At 41.6% G+C, this 21,314-nt stretch overlaps 1 protein-coding gene across 3 annotated transcripts in view; it reads right to left on the reverse strand.

Annotated features, from left to right (window-relative positions):
- The window catches only part of ITGA8 (integrin subunit alpha 8), a 215,194-nt gene that overhangs the window by 33,181 nt on the left and 160,699 nt on the right, over positions 1-21,314 (reverse strand). For all 3 annotated transcript variants that reach the window (XM_033208788.1, XM_033208786.1, XM_033208789.1), the window contains exon 27: positions 12,247-12,360. In XM_033208788.1, coding sequence (XP_033064679.1) covers positions 12,247-12,360 — 114 coding nt within the window. The remainder of the gene's footprint in view (positions 1-12,246; positions 12,361-21,314) is intronic.

The raw sequence follows: 21,314 nt of genomic DNA on the forward strand, positions 1-21,314 counted from the left end.
TATCTTTGAACATTTCTCTCTTTCTACTCCTACCGTCCAGAATAAACAACTCTACTTATTTGGGAAAACTCTTTTTTGGGTGTTATTCTAATGATCTCTTCTCTCTTAGCATTTCCATTTTAACTAAAAGTTGGATTTTTGTTTGTTTGAGAAGTGTTTTTATACAATTCAGAAAATTTTGCTCATAAAATCATGGGTGTACCTGGTGATTTCAATCTAATTTCCTTGCCATCCTCACTGGTAGAAACAAGAGAAATTCTAGTAGTGAGATCCTGTGTGTAAGGATTATAATTATATTCTCAAATGCGTTTCCATGCTCCCAAACCTCCAATGAAGAAGTTTTCTTTAATCTCCAAGTTCAATAAAAAATTGATAGAAAATATTACCACTCTTGAAGTCATGTCTTTGATAAATAGTTTGAAAACTGCATCTCTGCATCAAAATTTTTCTAGATGGAATGCTTCTCTCTTACAGATTCTGCATTTATAAATACGCAAGTTTCTTAATGCATCATAGATAGCATTTGAACTCTGGGATGTAAAATGTGGATTAACATGTTTCTTTAAGGGAATTTTCTTTCACTTCCTTCCTTTGCCCTTCCTGCTGTTGGCTGCAGTTTGATTTCTCATATTTTCCATTCATCATATTACCAATCTTTTTTTTGAGATGGAGTCTCACTCTGTTGCCCCGGCTAGAGTCCAATAATGCCATCTTGGCTCACTGCAACCTCCACCTCCCGGGTTCAAGTGATTCTCCTGCCTCAGCCTCCCAAGTAGCTGGGACTACAGGCAAGCACCACCATGTCCAGCTAATTTTTGTATTTTTTTAGTAGAGTCAGGGTATCTCCATGTTGGCCAGACAGGTCTTGAACTCTTGACCTCAAGTGATTCTCCTGCCTCAGCCTCCCAAGGTGCTGGCATCACAGGCATGCGCCACCATGCTCAGCCTCATCACCAATCTTGACTGTCATTTCTGGTGGTTGCTGAACTTCAGACATACCTGAGATCAGGCTCAGAGATTCTGATTCAGCGAGACTGAGATGAAACTGTATCTGACATATTTTTTGGAAGGTTCACATTGTTGTTTAATTTTTCTCTATTGCTTTTCTCCCCAACTATATGATACAAATATGGAAGGCATATTCCATGGAATATAATGTCTGTATCTTCTACAGAACCTAGAACAATGTGCTCAGGAGAGCTTAATCAATACTGGATGTCTGACCACATGAATGAAGGGTGAATGAAAACGTCTAATGCTTTGGTCAATTTGACGACCCTCTCGCTCCAAGTACCATCCATTTGATGGCAATTATGAAAGATCTTTCCATTATTGAATTGGACACCCTTTCTTTTCTCCCTTTAACTAGAGTAAGCAGTTCAGGAAGTTGTAAAGCGTGGTAGTGATATAAAATGAGGGCTACAGTTCTTGTGAAGGGGATATTGACACGCTCTTACCTCCTCAATCGAATTAGCTGTGTGCACGGATGTAGCCTGGGGCGCTAGCAAATCATAAGGTAAGCAAACAGCATGTAACACCACCTCGCCTAGATCAGTCTGTTCTTTGTTTTAAATGCATTCCCCAAAAGCAAGGTTTCTTCCACTCTTTTTGGAAAGAAAAAAATGCATCTTCCTCACTTTTGAAGAATGCTCTGGAGTTCCAAGGAATGGAAGACGTGGTTTATTAGACTGATGAGCAGAGTCAGCATCAAAGATACCCAAGTCCTGCGCTATAGGTCAGAGGCATGGCACAGGTGAGTATTTAATAACTTATGAAAAACAATTATGGGCAGAGTTATAATAGTGATTCCACATCCAAAGTTAAATGCTTCCAGTCATGCTCTTTATATAACAATAGTATTATTCTTATGTTCAAAATAATCTCTCCCATACAGCAATCTACTCATGTAATAGCAATCACTGCCATATTGTAGGCAATTTAGGATTGAAAAACCAGCTGGGGTTAATAACCCTTGGCAACACTGAGGACCTTCGTCTTGCCCCAGCTGGCTATTAATCCCCAGAAAATGCCTTGCTCCTCTGTCATTACCGCATCATTTAAACTGTGGTTTGTAGCTCACTGGCTGTCTCTACGATGCGCTTTTGCACAGTGATTTGCTTATAGGCATGGTACCAATAAATGTAAGAGTTGGTAACAAATGGAGGAGTTAGCGACCTAGTGTGTCGGGCAACGACACAACCTCTCCCACTCCCAACTTCCAGCTGCTTAGTTTCTTCCCAATAATTATTTTAAAGCACATATCCATTTTATGTAGCCCATTTTGAAACACTCAATATTCACCAGAAACCAAATCCTTTGAGGTGACAAAACCTAAGGAATTACTGGCAAAACTTTCACCTGTAAAGGAAATTTCTATTTCAAGCAACAATCACAGAACAGGGGACCATTTAGGATTAACCTACATACAGTCTGTTTCTGACCAATTTGCATGTTCGTTACATGGACAGAAACCAACATAATGCAGCAAGTCATGTCAACCAAGAATTGTAAACTTTCTAGCCTGGGTTAGGAGGGTGGAAAACGTTTCCCTCTTCCTGGGTTGTATGACAAAACTGTTAATAGGCCCCAGTGTACAGTCTCTTCTTGGAGAGAGAAAGGTTATAATAATGCATTCCTCTTTAGCATTTGGCACCTGACACTGACATAAGCAGAAACCGTGGCAGTGCAGAAATCTGGGCTAAGGATGAGCACACAGTGACTTGTACCCGTCTTTCCCATATCTCTGGAAGTGATGCTTTTCCCTAGGACTGCAAAATGTTGCTACAGATTCTTCTTTTCTGACTCTGCTTGTGCTAAATATTTATTGTTCCCAAAGCCCCTCAATTACTACTGACTTTTTGCAGATACTGGGTCTTCTTTAACAGAAAAATGAAGATGTAATTTTCACTCGATCGGCCTCCTACCACAGTAGAATGTCGTGCATGGAACTGAAGTGTGTGGGCTAAAATAGTAACTTTCCCCTAGACTCTAGTGTCGTAATGATAGGAGTCCTGCCTCATTGAAAAGTTGTTCTCCCTCATTTCGGTAGGATGTGGTGCTCAAAGTAAAGGAGGAATGTGTTGTTGTCATCTAGATTGTATAGACTTGGGAATTCGTTAAAGCACCTCTCTTCCAACTCTTGGATAAAAAGTAACAATTGGCTGGGCACAGTGTATCATGCCTGTAATCCCAGCGCCTTGGAAGGCCAAGGCAGGAGGATCACTTGAACCCAGCAGTTTGAGACTAGCCTGGGTAACATAGTGAGACCTCATCTCTACAAAAAATACAAAAATTAGCCAGGTGTGGTGGCATGTGTCTGTAGTCCCAGACAATCAGAAGGCTGAGGTGGGAGGAACCTGGAAGTTTGAGGCTGCCATGAGCTACGATTGCACCACTGCACTTCAACAGAGTGAGAGCTTGTTTCTAAGAAAAAAATAAAAAGCAACAGCCAAGCAATAGAGTGATTATAAGCAAATCAACTAAATGCAAGTGGTTCAGTCATCCTGGGTATTCAGTTAAAAAGTTCTATAGCTGGCCGGGTGCAGTGGCTCACACCTGTAATCTTAGCACTTTGGGAGGCCAAGGCAGGCAGATCACCTGAGGTCAGGAGTTCAAGACTAGCCTGGTCAACATGGTGAAACCCCGTCTCTACTAAAATACAAAAATTAGCCAGGCATGATAGCGGGTGGCTGCAATCCCAGCTACTCAGGAGGCTGAGACAGGAGAATCTCTTGAACCCAGGAGACGATGGTTGCCGTGAGCCGAGATCATGCCACTGTACTCCAGCCTGGGCGGCTGAGTAAGACTCCACCTCAAAAAAAAAAAAAAAAATCTATAGTTATGAAAATTGGCACTCTAGGGAAGCCTATGTCACTTAAGAAAAGTGGAATCTAATTCGAAAAGACCAATGACAATTTTCAAGTTTATGACAAATTGTTAAGGTGTTAAAATGGCATCATTTTTGTTGTTCAGTCTTTAAAGAAACTGTAGTGATAATAAATGTGTGCCAACAAAATAATTAAATGATAAAAGACTCCGATGGCAATTTATCATGAGGAGGCTAACACGTGGATTCTCTGAATTATTAAATTTAGAATTAGCTTTTCTTTGGACTCACATTTCCAGGTAAAGTTTTTTTAAACATTTCCTTAGAAGAACAGGGAACGGACAGACTGGTTATAAACTATACAAAGATCTATGTGCAGCATTTCTGGAAGATGTGTTGCACTCAAATATATAGGATATTTTGCAAAGCTTCTGTGGGGTGTGTGCTTGCTTCTTACATTTCAACTATAAAATAGAGGGAATCTTGCCTCTCTTTTCCTTAAAGTGAGAAGGAGTTTGTGACTGGCTCTGATCATGGAACCTACCTCAAACGAGGCAACAGAAATCTGATTGAATGTCACTAAGGGTCTCTGGTCTCTGTCTCAGTAGATGAAATAAAAGGTATCAAAACACCTCATCCCTCTGAATCTGTCCCCTAGTTGTGTCCAAGAAGCATGGTGAGTTGCAGCCAACATTATTCATCACCATGTCTCTCCCCCAGGTTAAGTCTAGATAAATTATGTCAGCATTTTGTACTACTCAGACATTTGACACTATCTCCCCTTTGGAAGTGGACCAGAAGCTGAGCCAGTACGATCTAATACTGCTGGTCATCATTTTGGGCAGGAAATAAAAGAACAATCATGACTCTTTGGACTTGTCTCTGTTCCCTGAGATCCTGAATTGTCTACCTTATGGAACTGAAAAGAATCAAATTAGGGTGTGGCTCAAAGATGAAAGGCAGCCTAATTCTTATTTATTTTTACTGATATCTATTAGTTGCATGCATTTTGGAGGTACATGTGATATTTTGGTACCTGTATGCCATGTGTAATGATCAACTCAGGGTAATTGGGATATCTGTCACCTCAAACATTTAGCATTGGGAACATCACTGATATGATTTGGCTGTGTCCCCACCCAAATCTCACCTTGAATTGTAATAATCCCCAGTGTCAAGTGTGGGGCCAGGTGGAGATAACTGACTCATGGGCGATTTCTCCCATACTGTTCTTGTGGTAGTGAAGAAGTCTCGCAAGATCTGATGGTTTTATAAAGGGCAGTTCCCCTGTACACGCTCTCTTGCCTGCCGCCATGTAAGACATGCCTTTGTTTCTCCTTTGCCTTCTGCTATGATTGTGAGGCCTCCCCAGCCATGTGGAACTGTGAGTCCATTCAACCTCTTTCCTTTACAAATGACCCAGTCTCAGGTATGTCTTTATTAGCAGTGTGAAAACAGACTAATACAATTACAAATCTTCCTTCTAGCTACTTTGAAATAGACAAGAAATTATTATTAACTATAATCTCCCCACTCTACTACTGACTCTCAGAATTTATTCCTTCTGACTGTATTTTTGTACCCTTTAACCAACCTCTCTTCATCCCTGTTCGCCACCTTCCCTTCCAGGCCTCTGGTAATGATGAATCTGCTCTCTGCCTCCATGAGATCCACCCTTTTAGTTCCCACATAGGAGTGAGAACATGTGATATTTGTAATTCTGTGCCTGGCTTATTTCATTTAACATAGCAGCCTCCAGTTCCATCCATGCTCTCTCCTCAGTTTGGAAGCTTTCTCATCTCAATCTGGAGGGTTTCAATTTGAAAGATGTAAGAAAATGAGATGGTTGCCTCTGCCCAAAATGCAAGAAGTCTTTGCTAAACTCACTAAATCAGAACAGCCTGTGGCTTGAGGGAGGATGAGGTGTGAGGATTTGGGAGAAAAGCCAAATGTGATAACAAACATGAGCCCAAGCTCCTCATGGAAGATTCTTCTGGTGAACGGGCTGGCTGGGCACAGATGTCAGCATAGGTGCATTCTTGGCTGCACCTGGGCTTTTGAGGTATGGGACTGGCAGGACTTGTTTTCTGGTCACAACCCTGATGACTAAAACAAGACCTGGTACAGACAGCATGAAGGGAAGAAACTGGCTGAAGGCAGCCAACAGCTACTAAAGCAATCCCTAGCTGCCCTCATTGCTCATCAGCATAAGACACTCCCACCAGCACCATGACAGTTTACAAATGCCATGGCAACAGCCCAGAAGTTACTGCTCCTTTCTATGGCAATGACTGGAAGTTATTGCCCCTTTCCTAGAGAGTTCTGAATAACCTGCCCTTCAATTTGCATTCACTCACCCCTTAAGTTGCATATAATTGAACATGGGTATAAGTGGATATAAAGAGAGTTGCCAAAAGCCCATCAAGTCCAGCTCTGCGTGTGCTGTCTAGGAGTTAGCCTGCTCCTCAGGGAGCAGGTTCAGTTCAATAAAAGGCTGTTCAAGACTGTGACTTTCCTTACATCCTCTCACAAAGTAAGAATGAAGCCCTTTTTCCCACAAAGCAGTGTCACCTGTCACCTGAAAAGGCAATTAAGGTTGCTTGAATTCTTTTCTGAACAAAGCCAAGAATGCTCATGGGCTAAGCCCCAATTTTGGGGTTCACCTGCCCTGCATCACTTTTGCATCTCAAACCAAGTCATCCAGGTGGTATTTCCAGAGACCCCAGAGAAAGGCATCAAAAATCGCTTCTTGTTCATTTTGTTCAAAGGTATCACAAGTTTTTACATTTCTAGAATATCTGCTGCTTCCTGGGCTACTTGCTTTACGCCATGAGGGATAATTTGTTGTGATCTCATTTGCTGGTTAATTTGACTGGTTTCATTCTAAATAGACAAGGACTTGTGTACCAGCCAAGCCTAGCATTTGGCCTGAGATGTTTCATTCGTTAAAGCATTATGAGTAGCATCCTGTGTCAGGTGATGCAAGGGCTGGGAAGAAAATTCAAAGACAAGAAAACATTCCTCCTGCTCTTGAGGAGCTTACCCTCTGGTATCAACTACAGATATATTTTTGGGAAGATTCCTCCATTTCCCTCCCCAAAACAACTTCTTAATACAACCTCACAAGTTTTTGTTTTTTCATTGCATATTGCAGAATTTCAATATTTTACTCACTCAGCAGATCCGAATCCAAAAGTTTACTTGCATGGTTCATGCTTATATCTAAGCTTTGAAGTAAAGCCAGTACATTCAACCCCTTGGTCTAAGTTCACCTCTTTTGCTGTCTTTGCTCACCACTCAGGAGAGCGAGCAGGAGGCTGTTGTGTTTATTCAAACCTTGTAACATTACACTTAGGAAAAGTAGATTCCTGATCAAGATTTTGCCTTTTGGGGTGGTGAATGACATTGTTATAGGGCAAAGGGGCCCTAATTCTTACTTTATGAGGGGATATAAGGGAAATCACAAAGCTATTATTAAACACAATCGAGGTCTACATTCATAGATATAATAATTGATTATATGATCAAATCTTACAATTTTGAATGGAAATATACTTTCCTAACATTTTAGAACAGTGCTGCCCCATAGAACTTTCTTCAATAAGAGAAATGCTCTTAATCTGCACAGACTAATGCATTAGCCACGAGCTGTGACTCTTAAATACTTAAGATGTGATTAGTGAGACTGGGGAAATGAATTTTAAATTTTAGTCAAATTGAAGTACTTTGAGTAGCCATACATGACTATTACTACTGTGCTGGACACTATAATTCAATAATCATAAGATGTTTTCTTTATTGGATTCTGAAATAGCATGCTATACAATGTAAATATCTTGAAAAAGTTTAATGCATGGCATTTAAAACATTTATATAGTAGTTATAGTAAAGTTATTCATAATATAAGAGTTATAGTTTAGCCATCTGTAGTACAGTGATCAAAATATAAAATCTACAGAGGCTGTTACAGTTTAGTTCAGCAGTCTAGTGTAGTGACATACATGGGGTAAAAGCTCAAGATTCTCCCCCTTACTATCTATGTGCCTTGGGAAGGCCATATAATATCTATTTCTCAGTTTGTCCATCTGTAAAAGGCAGCTGACAATAATAATACATGTCCCACGGGATTGCTGTAAGGATTAAATGAGTCATTCATATACAAGCATGTATCATGGTACTTAGCTACATGGCAGTCACTCAATAGTAACCTGACTATTTGCAGATAAACAGCCCTCTTTGGAAAGATTGGCAGGCTGTTCCTTAAGTGTAAAGAGCCATTTAGATGTAGTCTGTTCTTGGTCAATCCAAACATCAACACAATAAAAAAGTAGGCTATTAAGACAGCATACAGAGTTATCGCTGGCTTACGCCAAGTAGAATAAACACCATAAATTACTTGTAAGCTACCTATCGAATCAGTGAATTTTCAGGCATGAAAGGAGACTTTAGTCCAATCTCTTCATTTCACAAATAAGGAACTTGAGCCCAATGAAAGTTAAGTGCTTTGAACACAACCAAGCAGGAATGGAACTGAGCTCCTGCATCCTGACCCAGTATAGAGAAAATAGACTGTCTGATGTTAGTCAGGGTCATTCCTCCTAGAACTTGAATTTAACGGATGTCTGTGGTTTTTTGCACATCACTTTGCTAATAGGAAGTTTTCACATATGAAATTCAAAAACAGGCTCACCCCTGTGTTTACTCACACACTTTTGCCAATATTTACCCAAACTGCAAGAGCACCTACGCTGCATCTCCAGCCCCACTCAAGCCTTCAGATGACTTCAGCCCCAACTGTTCTGGTTCAAAATTTTGCCCATTTAGTGATAATGTCTAAGAGTAGATGAAAAATGTGTGTAGTGAACACAGTCATAACAAAAACAATTCAAACCCTAATTAATTACTTTCTTCTCATACTAGTAATGTTGGTGAAGTAGTTTAAGGAGCATATTTACTATATTAAAGAAATTGGTGCAATACTGTGGCAAATAGAGTCAGGCTTTGCTAGTGGGGATAGAAGATTATTGATTTTAAGAGGTTGAATAATGTCTTCCCCAAATTCATATTAGCTTAGAATCTCATAATATGACCTTGTTTGGAATAATGGTCTTTGCAGAATTAATTAAGGTAAAGTTTGAGATGAGATTGCACTGGGATTAGGGTGGGTTCTAAATCCAATGTCCTTATAAGAAATAGAAGACACAGTGACACAGAGACACAGAAGGGAAGGTGATGGGAGATGGAAGGAGAGTAGAGTGATGGTCTACAAGCCACTGAATGCCCAGGATTACTGGCAACCACCAGAAGCTAGGAGGGGCCAGGCCTGGTGGTTCACACCTCTAAGCCCAGTGCTTCAGGAGGCCAAGGAAGGAGGATCACTTGAAGCCAGGAGTTTGAGACCAGCCTAGGCAATAGAGCAAGATATAATCTCTACAAAAATAATGAAAAACGGAGCATGGCATGGTGCCAGGCACCTGTAGTCCCAGCTACTGAGGAGGCTGAGGTGGGAGGGTTGTTTGAGCCCAGAAGTTCAAGCCTGCAGTGAGTTATGACTGCACCACTTCACTCCAGCTTGGGTGACATTGTGAGACCCTGTCTCTACAAAAAAATTAAAAATAAAAAAAATAAAAAAACAAAACTCCACAAAAACCAAAAATAACTTGAAGGGAGGCACGGGGTAGTTTATTCCTCCGAGCTCCCAGGAAGAACCAACCCTGCTGACACATTGGTTTCAGGCTTCTGGTTTTGGACTTTGAGAGAATAAATTTCTGTTGTTTTAAGCCATTTAGTTTGTGGTCATTTGTTGCGTCATCCCTAAGAAATGAATCTATCGATCACAATAATATAGTTTACTCCCAGCTTTCATTTGACTAGAGAAAAACAGGATTTACAGCTTAGGCTTTCAGACAAATTGCATCTAAAAGTAGCAAATTCAAGGGCTAGTGATCTGTGGTATTAGATGGCCACCAGGGATTCTTCCCTCCTGGTATTCACACCCTTGTATGGGTGCCTCACCTACTGAATGAATACGACTGATATGTGCAAATGATAGGACATTGTGGAAATAAAAGAAAGTGACCATCCTACCTGCAGCAGCAGCCCTGCTCCCTACTCTTTATCCTACTACCCTGATCTCACTACCCAGTTCTACTTTCTTCCTGGCACTGATCCATCTGTTTGCCTGCTCAGTTTCTGACTGCCTCCACTGAGATTAACAGCCCTGGGAAGGGCAGGTGTTAGGTCTGTTGTGTTCACAGCTATTTCTCCTATAACTAGACCCTGAAGCAGCCCTTGGCATATAGTAGGTCCTTCCTACATATTCGTTGAGTGAATGAATACATAATGGTTTGATTTAAAAATAAAGTCAAATAAATTGGGCACTGTGCCTCTCCTTAGGTCAGTGGTTCAAAATGGGATGATGTTGTCCCCCGAGGACACTGGCAATATCTGGAGACAATTTTGGTTGTCACACTTGGGGTAAGAGTGCTACCAGCACCTACTAGGTAGAGGCAGGGATGCTGCTAAGTATTCTATAATGCCCAGGGTGGCTCCCAACAACACAGCATGATCTGTTTCAAAATGTTAATAGTGCAGAGATTGAGAAACTCTGCCTTAGAAGAAAGGAAAGAAAGGAAGGAAAGAAAGAAAATGAAGTAAGAAAAGAAGGAGGGAAGGAAGATAGAAAGAAAGGAAAAAAAAGGAAGGAAAGAGAGAGAAAGAAAAAGAGAAAGAAAGAAAAGAGACACAGAAAGAAAGAAATGAAAAAAATAAAGAAAGACAGGAAAGAGAAAGGAAGGAAGGTAAGAAAGGGAGAGAAGGAAAGGGAAGGGAAATGAAGGGAAGGGAAGGGAAAGGAAGAAAGGAAGACGGCTTCACAATGACCTTTAAAATAAAACTTTAATTTTCCTCGTTTTTATTTTAAAAACAAAAATAAGATTGGCAAGACTATAGAAGCATATTAAATCATAGAAAACATAAAAATCTAGAGACAAAAATTCTATATTTATAACTAGACTCAAAGGGATTTGACCCTTTGATTTTTCACGGCACAATAAACCAAATGAGTTTGTTTAGTAGTTAAAATGTGAGCAAGAATGCATAGACGTGGTAAGAGTTAATTTAGGATTAAAAAAAAAAACCCCCCCAAACAATAAGGTTGTAACACAGTAGTATTATTTAAGTAGCACTTTCCAAAATGAAACTCTCATGTTCTTAGCATAAAAGAGATTTTAAACTTTTAAAATGCACACAATCAGCCAGGATCAATGGCTCATGCCTGTAATCCCAGCACTTCAGGAGACTGAAGCAGGTGGATCACTTGAGGCCAGGAGTTTGAGACCAGCCTGGCCAGTGTGGCGAAACCCTATGTCTACTAAAAACACAAAAATTAGCCGGGCCTGGTGGCCTACGCCTGTAGTCCCAGCCACTTGAGTCCCAGACTCAGGCAGGGGAAATGCTTGAACCCAGGAGGTGGAGGTTGCAGTTAGCCAAGATCGCACCACTGCACTCCAACCTGGGTGACAGAGCGAGACTCCATCTCAGGAAAAAAAAAATGTGCTCAAATCAATGGAATGATCCCTGGCTATTGTGGGATGCAGAGCCGATCACGTGAGTGGTGTGTAATCTGTAAATCACACTCATGTACTTGGAGCCTGGCTGAGGTGCTGTCCTGGTTGGAGCCCATGCTGCTAAGAGGAACCTTCTAGAACAATCTCCCTTTTCCCTTCTAAATTGATTTCTATTTTAACTTCTCTGGACATATATGTCTTGAATAATTATGTTCTCATACTCATCATGCTGCCACTGACTAATAGTTACTGTGCCCAACACTGGGTATATAACAGTGAACTAAGTACATTTTCTGAATCTACTCTTCAAAGACTTAGAGAATCAGGATAAACTGTCTTCACCTGCTGGGTAAAATGGCCAGTTCACCTTGCTCAACTCCTCCACATAAATTTTAATTGAAATATTTTTTAAAATGGAAACTTTACATTGAAAAATGAAAAAAAAATTTTTTTAAGTTTAAAATTCTTTTTAATTTCTCTCTCTCTCTACTTTTTTCTCTTTTTTTTTTTGGCAGCATCTCACTCTGTCACCCAGGCTGGAGTACAGTGGTACATTCTTGGCTCACTGCAACCTCTGCCTCCTGGGTTCAAGGGATTCTCATACCTCAGCCTCCCAAGTAGCTGGGACCACTGGTGTTTACTGCCATGACCGGCTAATTTTTGTATTTTTAGTAGAGATGGGTTTTTACCATGTGGGCCAGGCTGGTCTCAAACTCCTGGCCTCAAATAATCCATCTGCCTCGGACTCTCGAAGTGTTAAATTAGAAATCTCTATGAAAAGACTTCCTACTGAGCTTTTGCGAAGCAGCTCCCAGTGAGCAGTGTGAATGTGCTTCTGTGGTTGTTTATTACCTGGAGGAAGGTGTGGGCCCATAATCGTGACCTGACTTTCAGGACTGCGCTTTCTCCTCCTTCGAGTCGTCCCACTGCACAGGAGATTTGTAAACACTCGATATTTGTACAATTCTGCAAACAATAGCAGTGGGAACACGTCAGAGTCTTTAAATCACGGTAGAGACAATGAAGTTAGCTTATCGACATTTTATTCCCTTGGAAGTCATCGCCTTATCATAAATTATTAATTTAAATAGAGAACAACATACTGCAACAACCAAGAAAACACAGTTTAGTGGCAAGGATGAATCAACTTTAGCAGTAATGTAGAGGTAAAATGGAACACAAAATACAACATAAAATTTAAGCTCTTTTCGAACTACTTTAAGACAATCTTTCTGCAGCAGCAATTGAATTGTTCTGTTTCACTTTCTCCGACCTGGGGGAGGCATTGCTCATAGATACTCACAATACCCACTGCTGGGTTCAGCAAGTCTGGAAGGGATTGCAGAGGAAGACCCCTGAGCCCATATTATCTCAAAAACCTGCAGTTACTGACCCATTAACATACATTTATTCCATAACGTTCTTCTGTCTAAATTATTTTCTGGTTATAAAGGAGGTTTTTCTACGATTTTCATTCATTAGGCTATTTTTTAATTGGTTTCTAGAATTGCCCAGCGTATATTGGATAACCTTTAATATATGAAATGCATGTTCCTGAAAAGGATTCCTTATAATGACATTCTATCTATCAAATCAGATTTTCTTTCTGTTTTCTTTTCTTTTTCTTTCTTTCTTTTTTTTTTTTGAGACAGAGTTTTGCTCTTGTTGCCCAGGCTGGAGTGAAATGGTGTGATCTTGGCTCACTGCAACCTCTGCCTTCTGGGTTCAAGCAATTCTCCTGCCTCAGCCTCCTGAATAGCTGGAATTATAGGCACCTGCCATCATGCCTGGCTAATTTTTGTATTTTTAGTAGAGATGGGGTTTCACCATGTTGGCCAGACTGGTCTCAAACTCCTGATCTCAGGTGATCCACCTACCTCGGCCTCCCAAAGTGTTGGGATTACAGGCATGAGCCACCATGCCCAGCCTCAAATCAGATTTTCTAATCAGATTCCAGCTTGGAAATAAATGAACAATCATAATTTCACACAGAAAATCATAATCCATTTTCTGTGTGCCATGCACAGAATGATACTTCTCTAACTGTACTCCCTCATGGGTTTAAATTTATACTGTGGCCCATGTGTATTCATTTTTCATATCTCAAGCACTCAACATTGGCCTGTTAGTACTCAATAAAAATCAAAGTACTGGATATTATGTGAAGTAGTTGACTGAGACATTTCACTTTAATGAAATTGATATAACACAGAATAATCCAAGGAACATATTACCATGAGAACCTTTTTTGAGAACCTTTTTCAAGATCCTCAGAATTCTCTGCAAAGGGGTTAGTAATATATTGTCCGATAAACTGCAGTGAGGTTCATTTCCTACAGGACGCTCCCAAAGGCAGGTGGGTGGACTGTCCTTGGGCTACTAGAGTTGGGTGCTGAGGTGCTGATGTTGTTTGGCTGTGTCCCCACCCAAATCTCACCTTTAATTTTAGCTCCCATAACTCCCATGTGTTGTGGAAGGGACCAGGTGGGGGATAATTGGATCATGGGGACGGTTTCCCACATACTGTTCTCACGGTAGTGAATAAGTCTCACGGGATCTGATTGTTTTACAAGGGGTTCCTTCTTTCACTTGGTTCTCATTCTCTGCTTGCCTGCCACCATGTAAGATGTGCCTTCTGCCTTCCACCATGATTGTGAGGACTCCCCAACCTTGTGGACTGTGAGCCCATTAAGCCTCTTTTTCTTTATAAATGACCCAGTCTCGGGTATGTCTTTATCAGCAGCTTGAAAATGGACTAACACAGGTGCCCTCAGCAAGAACAGGAATTCTCAAAACTCTGTGGTTTGTGGCCCTTTCAAGGACTCTCATGTTGACCTGTGCTCCACGGCTGATGTGCTGTGTACCTTTAACCCCGCCCTTCAGAGGGAAGAGGGGTGTCAAGGTCAGGAGCTGTAGACTCACTGCAGATGGGGATCCCAGTTAGCCAGCTCTGCTAGAAGATTCTGGAGAAGATGATGCTTGGAATGAGCCATGAAGGTGTGAATGGGAGGTCACCTAGCAGAATGGGAGACCTGGCCCATGATTCTGTTGTACTAGACTGGGGCATGCTCGAGAAAGGGAAGGGCAGGGTATATGAGGGTGAAATGGACAGATGGAAGTAGGATAGCAATGAGAGAAAGTCTATATGAAGAGTCTTCCTATGCGTGCTAAGGAGTTTAGATTTTATTCAGAAGGTACTGGGGAGCCTGTCATGCTTTTATATCCAGGGGGTATTGATCAAGTCTGTATTTTAGAGGCATGGGTAACATGAGAAAAGAGAAGAGAGAGGGAAGAGTGGGGGGCAGAAGGGTGATAGGGGCCCATTGCAAGAGTCCCCGGTGAGTGAGTCTGAAGCCCTGAACTGAAGCAGTAGAAATGGAGAGAGGAAGATACATTTTGGAGAAGTTTAGAAAATAGAATAAAGACATGATGACTACACAGAGGTTGCATGGAGAATGCTCTTTGGAGAAGAACGGGGTGGATGGGTGCTGGTAACACTGAGACTGGGGATTCTAGAGAGGAGATACATTTGAGAAGTCATGGAGACAAGGGTTTTGGGTATATGAGGAGGGGGGTGGCTCTTAGACACCCGGATCAGGCCTTTAAGGCTTGAATGCAGTAAGGGAGGTCTGAGATGACAGAAGACACTTAGGAAGGACTGGAAATATGATCATCCAAAAAAATTAAATGGATGGGAGAGAAGAGAAGAGGGCTGGGATGGAATCCTGGGGCACAGGGGCATTGAAAGGAAGGGCAGAGAGAAATCTTAGAAGAGACTTTCTAAGAAGGAGCCATCCAAATGGCAGAAAGAGAACCAGGAGGGGATGTTCCGGGGGGAATTCAAGAGATGTGATAGTTTCAGGAAGTGGCCAATAGTATCAAATGCTGGAGATGCATTAAGAAAGGCAAGGTGGCTGGAAGCTGGGCAATGAAAGGGAAGACAGGAAAGTTTGGAGAGGAGGAGATGGAGGTGATAGCTACAGAAGCAGCAGGGGCCCACGATGAGAAAGGGAAGGGTATTCTGGGGGTGGAGGAGAAATTATTTTTCAGTGTTGTAGATACAAATTTTTCCTATGCAAATTGGAAATTATGATCCCAACACAGGATGCTGGCATTTTGCACTTTCAAATTCCTCATCAGAAATGTGATTCAGTAAGTTGTTTTTAACTAAACAAAAAACATAGGAGGTCTCATTTTGCTTTTGATTTTAGAATAAACTTTGCATAATCACTTTCTATCCAGAGTTGTTTTGACTCCAGGACATGGGGAGGCATAGGATTTGCAATTTTTGAACCAATAAGAGAAAGAGAGTAATATATGTGTTAACAAAACCAGATATGGAAATTAAGAACTGCCTTGGCCTTCATCTGAGAGTTTCTATGATATTCGGGAGTTTAAAATTATCTTACATCAACAATATTTAAAGAGAAACAATAGAAGGAAAAAAATGGGCCCTGCAACACAATACATACAATTTTCAAAAACAATTTAGTTATTGATCTCTACTGTCTCAGTGTACTCATGAGACATACCCTGAAGTGGAAATTTAAAAACATACTTGAACTTTGATTTTTCTTTTCTTTTTCTTTTTTATTTTTTGAGATGAAGTCTCGCTCTGTCACCCAGGCTGGAGTGCAGTGGCGTGATCTCGGCTCACTGCAAGCTCTGCCTCCTGGGTTCACAACATTCTCCTGGGTTCACACCATTCTCCTGCCTCAGTCTCCCAAGTAGCTGGGACTACAGGCGCCCGCCACCACGCCTGGCTACATTTTTGTATTTTTAGTAGAGGCGGGGTTTCACCGTGTTAGCCAGGATGGTCTCCTTACCTTGTGATCTGCCCGCCTCAGCCTCCCAAAGTTCTGGGATTACAGGCGTGAGCCACTGTGCCCGGTCAAACTTTGATTTTTTCAAATCATTAATACTGCATAGGTTTGGACATTGGTTTTTCAGAAGGATTTTCCCATTGGTAGTGCATATTAGAATTCTGTAGATGTCTCTTTTTTATTATACTTTAAGTTCTGGGATACATGTACAGAATGTGCAGGTTTGTTACATAGGTATACACGTGCCATGGTGGTTTGTTGCACCCATCAACCTGTCATCTACATTAGGTATTTCTCCTAATGCCATCCCTCCCCTATCCCCTCACCCTCTGACAGGCCCTGGTGTGTGATGTTCCCCTCCCTGTGTCCATGTGTTCTCATTGTTCAATTCCCACTTACGAGTGAGAACATGTGGTGTTCCATTTTCTGTTTCCTGTGTTAGTTTGCTGAGAATGATATCAATTGTTTTCTGTTCTATTGTACACCATGGAAGCTTTTTAAAAATGATAATATGCAAAGCTTTATTAATTTATCCTAAAAGGAATAGTATATGGATTCCCTATTGTTATGTTTCTTAAACATTACCGTGTCATAAACATTTACTTGAGGCTGGGTGCAGTGGCTAATACCTATAACCCCAGCACTGTGAGAGGCCAAGACGAGACATTCACTTGAGGTCAGGAGTTTCAGACCAGCCTGGCCAATGTGGTGAAACCCCATCTCTTCAAAAAAACACAAAAATTAGCTGGGCATGTTGGTGGTCACCTGTACTCCCAGCTACTCAGGACAGAGGTGGGAGGATCACTTGAATCTGAGAGGCTGAGGTTGCAGTGAGCTGAGATTGCATCACTGCACTCCAGTGGTGACAGAGCGAGACTCTATCTCAAGAAAAAAAAAATTATTTGAATTACAATCTTCCAATTGCCATAGTTTTTTTTTTTTTGTCATGTAACTTCAGGTACTTCTATCATAATAAATGCTTCGTTTGACTTAAGTTTAACTGATTATTTAAGTGAGATTTGCTCATTACATTTTTCTGTCCATTTCCATAGTTCAAACATTTTCTACTGTCAAGATGAAATAAATGAATGTCAAAGAGTGTTTAAGACACACATTTTAAAGCCATTTTAACCATTTTCAAGTGTGCAGTTCAGTGGTATTAAGTATATTCACAATGTTGAACCACCATCACCTCCATCCAACTCCAAAGCTTTTTCATCATCCCAGACTAAAACTCCTGAAAACTTTTGCATTAATGAGACACAGAACTAGGATTTGTTTACATGTCTTTTATCCTAATATCCTCTTTGAGGGCTCTCTACTATAACTAAAAGAAGTTATCCGGCTGGGCATGGTGGTTCACACCTGTAATCCCAGCACTTTGGGAGGCCGAGGCAGGTGGATCAGCTGAGGTCAGGAGTTCGAGACCAGCCTGGCCAACATGGTGAAACTCTGTCCCTACAAAAAATTAGCCAGGTGTGGTAGCGGGCACCTGTAATCCCAGCTACTTAGGAGGCTGAGGCAGGAGAATCACTTGAACCCAGGAGGCGGAGGCTGCAGTGAGCCGAGATGGCGCCACTGCACTCTGGCCTGGGCAACGAGAGTGAAACTCTGTCTCAAAAACAAAAAACAAACAACAACAACAAAAAAAATTATTCATGTGATGGGTAACACATTTGGGATTTTCAGGAGTATGATTAATTTAATATGGCATTATCCTACTTTATTGGACTGACATAAATGATTATCAGAGTTTTAAAATATGTTGCTATGCTTTTGTTTTTAAAAAATAGTTAATTCAAGGTAAATACAGGAGTGTAGGAATGGAAAGGAAGTTAATTTAGGACTTCCCTAGGTCTCAACTTGCCACCCATTTGTTTTCCTTAAAAACTCATGAGCCTTCTCTGCATCATCTGATAACTCTGACCGGGACCCCCTGATGAATTGCCCTGAATTCAGAACTGAAGGAGAGGCAGAGCCTGTGGGGAGGAGGGGCTGTTCATCTGGCTCCTTGTACCCTAAGTCTATGGATTACAAAAAATAATGCACTATTCTTTTGGGCTAGTGCCTCTCTGGCATGAAGCCATGGACGCATGGCTGCCTCGGGGCTGCCCAGATCCACCCCTTGCATCATCCTTCCTGAATCTTGTCTCCTGTATTGGAACCTCTGCATCTGTCCTTCCCACCATGTGTGCACCCACACACTTGCACATATGCATATGCACACAGGTCCCACAGATGCCACTAAATTGGCTGAGAGAGTAGAAGACTATTTATCCCCAGTGCATTTTCCACTTTAGTTGAAGGGGCAACTGATTGTTAACATTCACTCATACTGTCATTACATTTTATCTTTCGCAAATCCTTCCTTCCTTCCTTCCTTCCTTCCTTCCTTCCTTCCTTCCTTCCTTCCTTCCTTCCTTCCTTCTTCCTTCCTTCCTTCCTCTCTCTCTCTTTCTTTCTTTCGAAAAGACGTTTAATTGACTCAGACTTCCACAGGCTGTACAGGAAGCAGGACTGGGAGGCCTCAGGAAACTTACAAGCACGGGGAAAGGGTGAAGGAAAAGCAAAAACCTTCTTCGCATGGCAGACAGGGAGACAGAGAGCAAAGGGGGAATTGCAAATCCTCTCTTAAACTTTAATTTTTCAGTTATGTAAATCAAGCCTATGGATTTCCATTCTACAGACGAGAAAATCGGGGATTCAATTTCTTGAGCACTGATTTCCTTTCTTCAGTGATAGCTACTTTGAATTATTTCAGTGTCATAACTGGCTGGAGCAGTTCTAGTCCTCAAAGCATCCTTGAACATTGTCATAAAAAATGGCTGCTTGTATTTATTTATGTCATAACATTTTATTTTGAATTCAGCAGGTCCGGTGGCTAATGAATTTAGTCACTACCAACACTATCTTTTAAATGGCTTGCAATATATCATTGGCTTATAATTGGATTTAGGATTAAGAGCGCTTAGGTTAAGAACACGTAGAAGGGCACACCATGGAGCATTTTAGACGGTGATTCCAAAAGCTATTAGTACTGTCTGTGATGAGTTCATTTACTGTGTCATTCACATGTTTGCTCAACAGATGAGCTGGTATTATGCTACATGTTGAGAAAACAATACTGAGAAACCAAAACATGCTACCTAACCTAATGGGCTGTCAGGACTGAGGACAGGGAGGGAAGGAGGATGCTCCTTTAGGCCAGTGCACTATGGCACCTGGACAAGTCTAGGAGCTATTCAAAGTTTCTGGGATGAAGCCACTCTGGAGAGGGTCGGCAGCATAGGTAGGTTAGGTGTCTGAAGGCTTTCAACACAGCCAGGACTGTGACTGCTGGCCCTGTAGAAAGAACTCTATCACCCTCCTTGGTTCAGGCTTTTCCAGTTCTACCTCCACCTTCCCTTTCTTATTACTCATTTGCCCTGAGGCCTTCTGCCAAGGGTTTCTCTCTCTCTCTCTATTTTTTTTTTTTTTTTTTTTGAGATCAAGTCTCACTCTTGTCTCCCAGGCTGGAGTGCAGTGGCATGATCTCAACTCACTGCAACCTCCACCTCCCGAGTTCAAGCATTCAAGCGATTCTCCTGCCTCAGTCTCCTGAGTAGCTGGGATTACAAGTGCCTGCCACCAAGCCTGGATAATTTTCTTTTGTATTTTTAGTGGAGACAGGTTTCATCATGTTGGTCAGGCGGGTCTGGAACTCCTGACTTCAGGTGATCCATCCACCTTAACCTCCCAAAGTGCTGGGATTATAGGCTGAGCCACAACGCCCAGCCATGTCTCTCTCTTTGGCTTGCTTCTTTGGATGGACAACCCTGGACTTATCACTGTGGCCTTTGATTCAGTATCACCACAAATCACTACATCTTGGACTGAGCTTCTGAACTGCAGCTTTGGGGCAAGAAGTACCTCCTTGGTCTGTCTCCCCCATACCAGACCCAGTGTTCCCAGCCTGTCCCTGCTCTAAGCACGGAATGTTTGTTTTCTTGTTTTATCTTTACTATATATATGTATATTTTAATTTTTATGGTTATGTAGTAGGTGTATATATTTATAGGGTTTATGAGATATTTTGATATAGGTATACAATGTGTAATGATCACATCAGGGTAAATGAGGTACCAGCACTTCAAGCATTCATTTCTTTGTGTTACAAATGTTCCAATTATGCTCTTTTAGTTATTTTTAAATGTACAATAAATTGTTGACTATAGTCACTCTGTTATGCTATCAAACAATAGATCTTATTCATTCTATCTAACTATATTTTGTACCTGTTCATCATCCCCACTTCCCTTGTTTGCTTGCTTTTGAGAAGGGTATTAGCTTCTGAGGTGATCTCTGGTTACTTCTGCATAGCTGGCGAATGTGCATGTAGCTTCCTACTTTCCATGGAGATGGTCTACAGAGGACAGATAAACCCTGGCATTCACTTTGAGGGTGAATGGTCAGGGAAGAGGATGTATATTCACACGAAAACATAAAGCACTAGAAGCTGCCGTAATACGATGAGTGGGAGAATAAAATAAAAAATGGTGACTCTGACCAGGCGTGGTGGCTCACGCCTGTAATTCCAGCACTTTGGGAAGCCAAGGTGGGCAGATCACTTGAGGTCAGGAGTTTGAGACCAGCCTGGCCAACATTGGGAAACCTCGTCTCTACAAAAATGCAAAAAATAGCTGGGCGTGGTGGCATGTGCCTATAGTCCCAGCTACTTGGGAGACTGAGGCAGGAGGATTGCTTGAACTCTAGAAGCAGAGGTTGCAGTGAGCTGAGATTGCACCACTGTACTCCAGCCTGAGTGACAGAGTGAAACTCTCTGTCTCAAAAAAAAAAAAAAAAAAAAGTGCTGCCTCATGAACACTGAAGATAGTATTGCCAAGGGCTGACTAAGCTCAGGCTTAAGCTGCCACAGACCCCAGTGCTAAGACTCAGCAGGAGTTTTGGCCCAGGAAACCTGAACACAGCATTCTTTTTTAAAAAGTAGAGGCTGCGTCTTGCTATGTTGTCCAGGCTGGTACCAAACTCTTGGCCTCAAGGGATCCTCCCTGCTCAGCTTCCCAAAGTGCTGGGATTACAGGTGTGAGCCAAAATACC

The sequence above is a fragment of the Trachypithecus francoisi genome, unplaced genomic scaffold (genome assembly GCF_009764315.1).
Source record: "Trachypithecus francoisi isolate TF-2019V2 unplaced genomic scaffold, Tfra_2.0 Lachesis_group9, whole genome shotgun sequence".
Lineage (NCBI taxonomy): Eukaryota > Metazoa > Chordata > Mammalia > Primates > Cercopithecidae > Trachypithecus > Trachypithecus francoisi.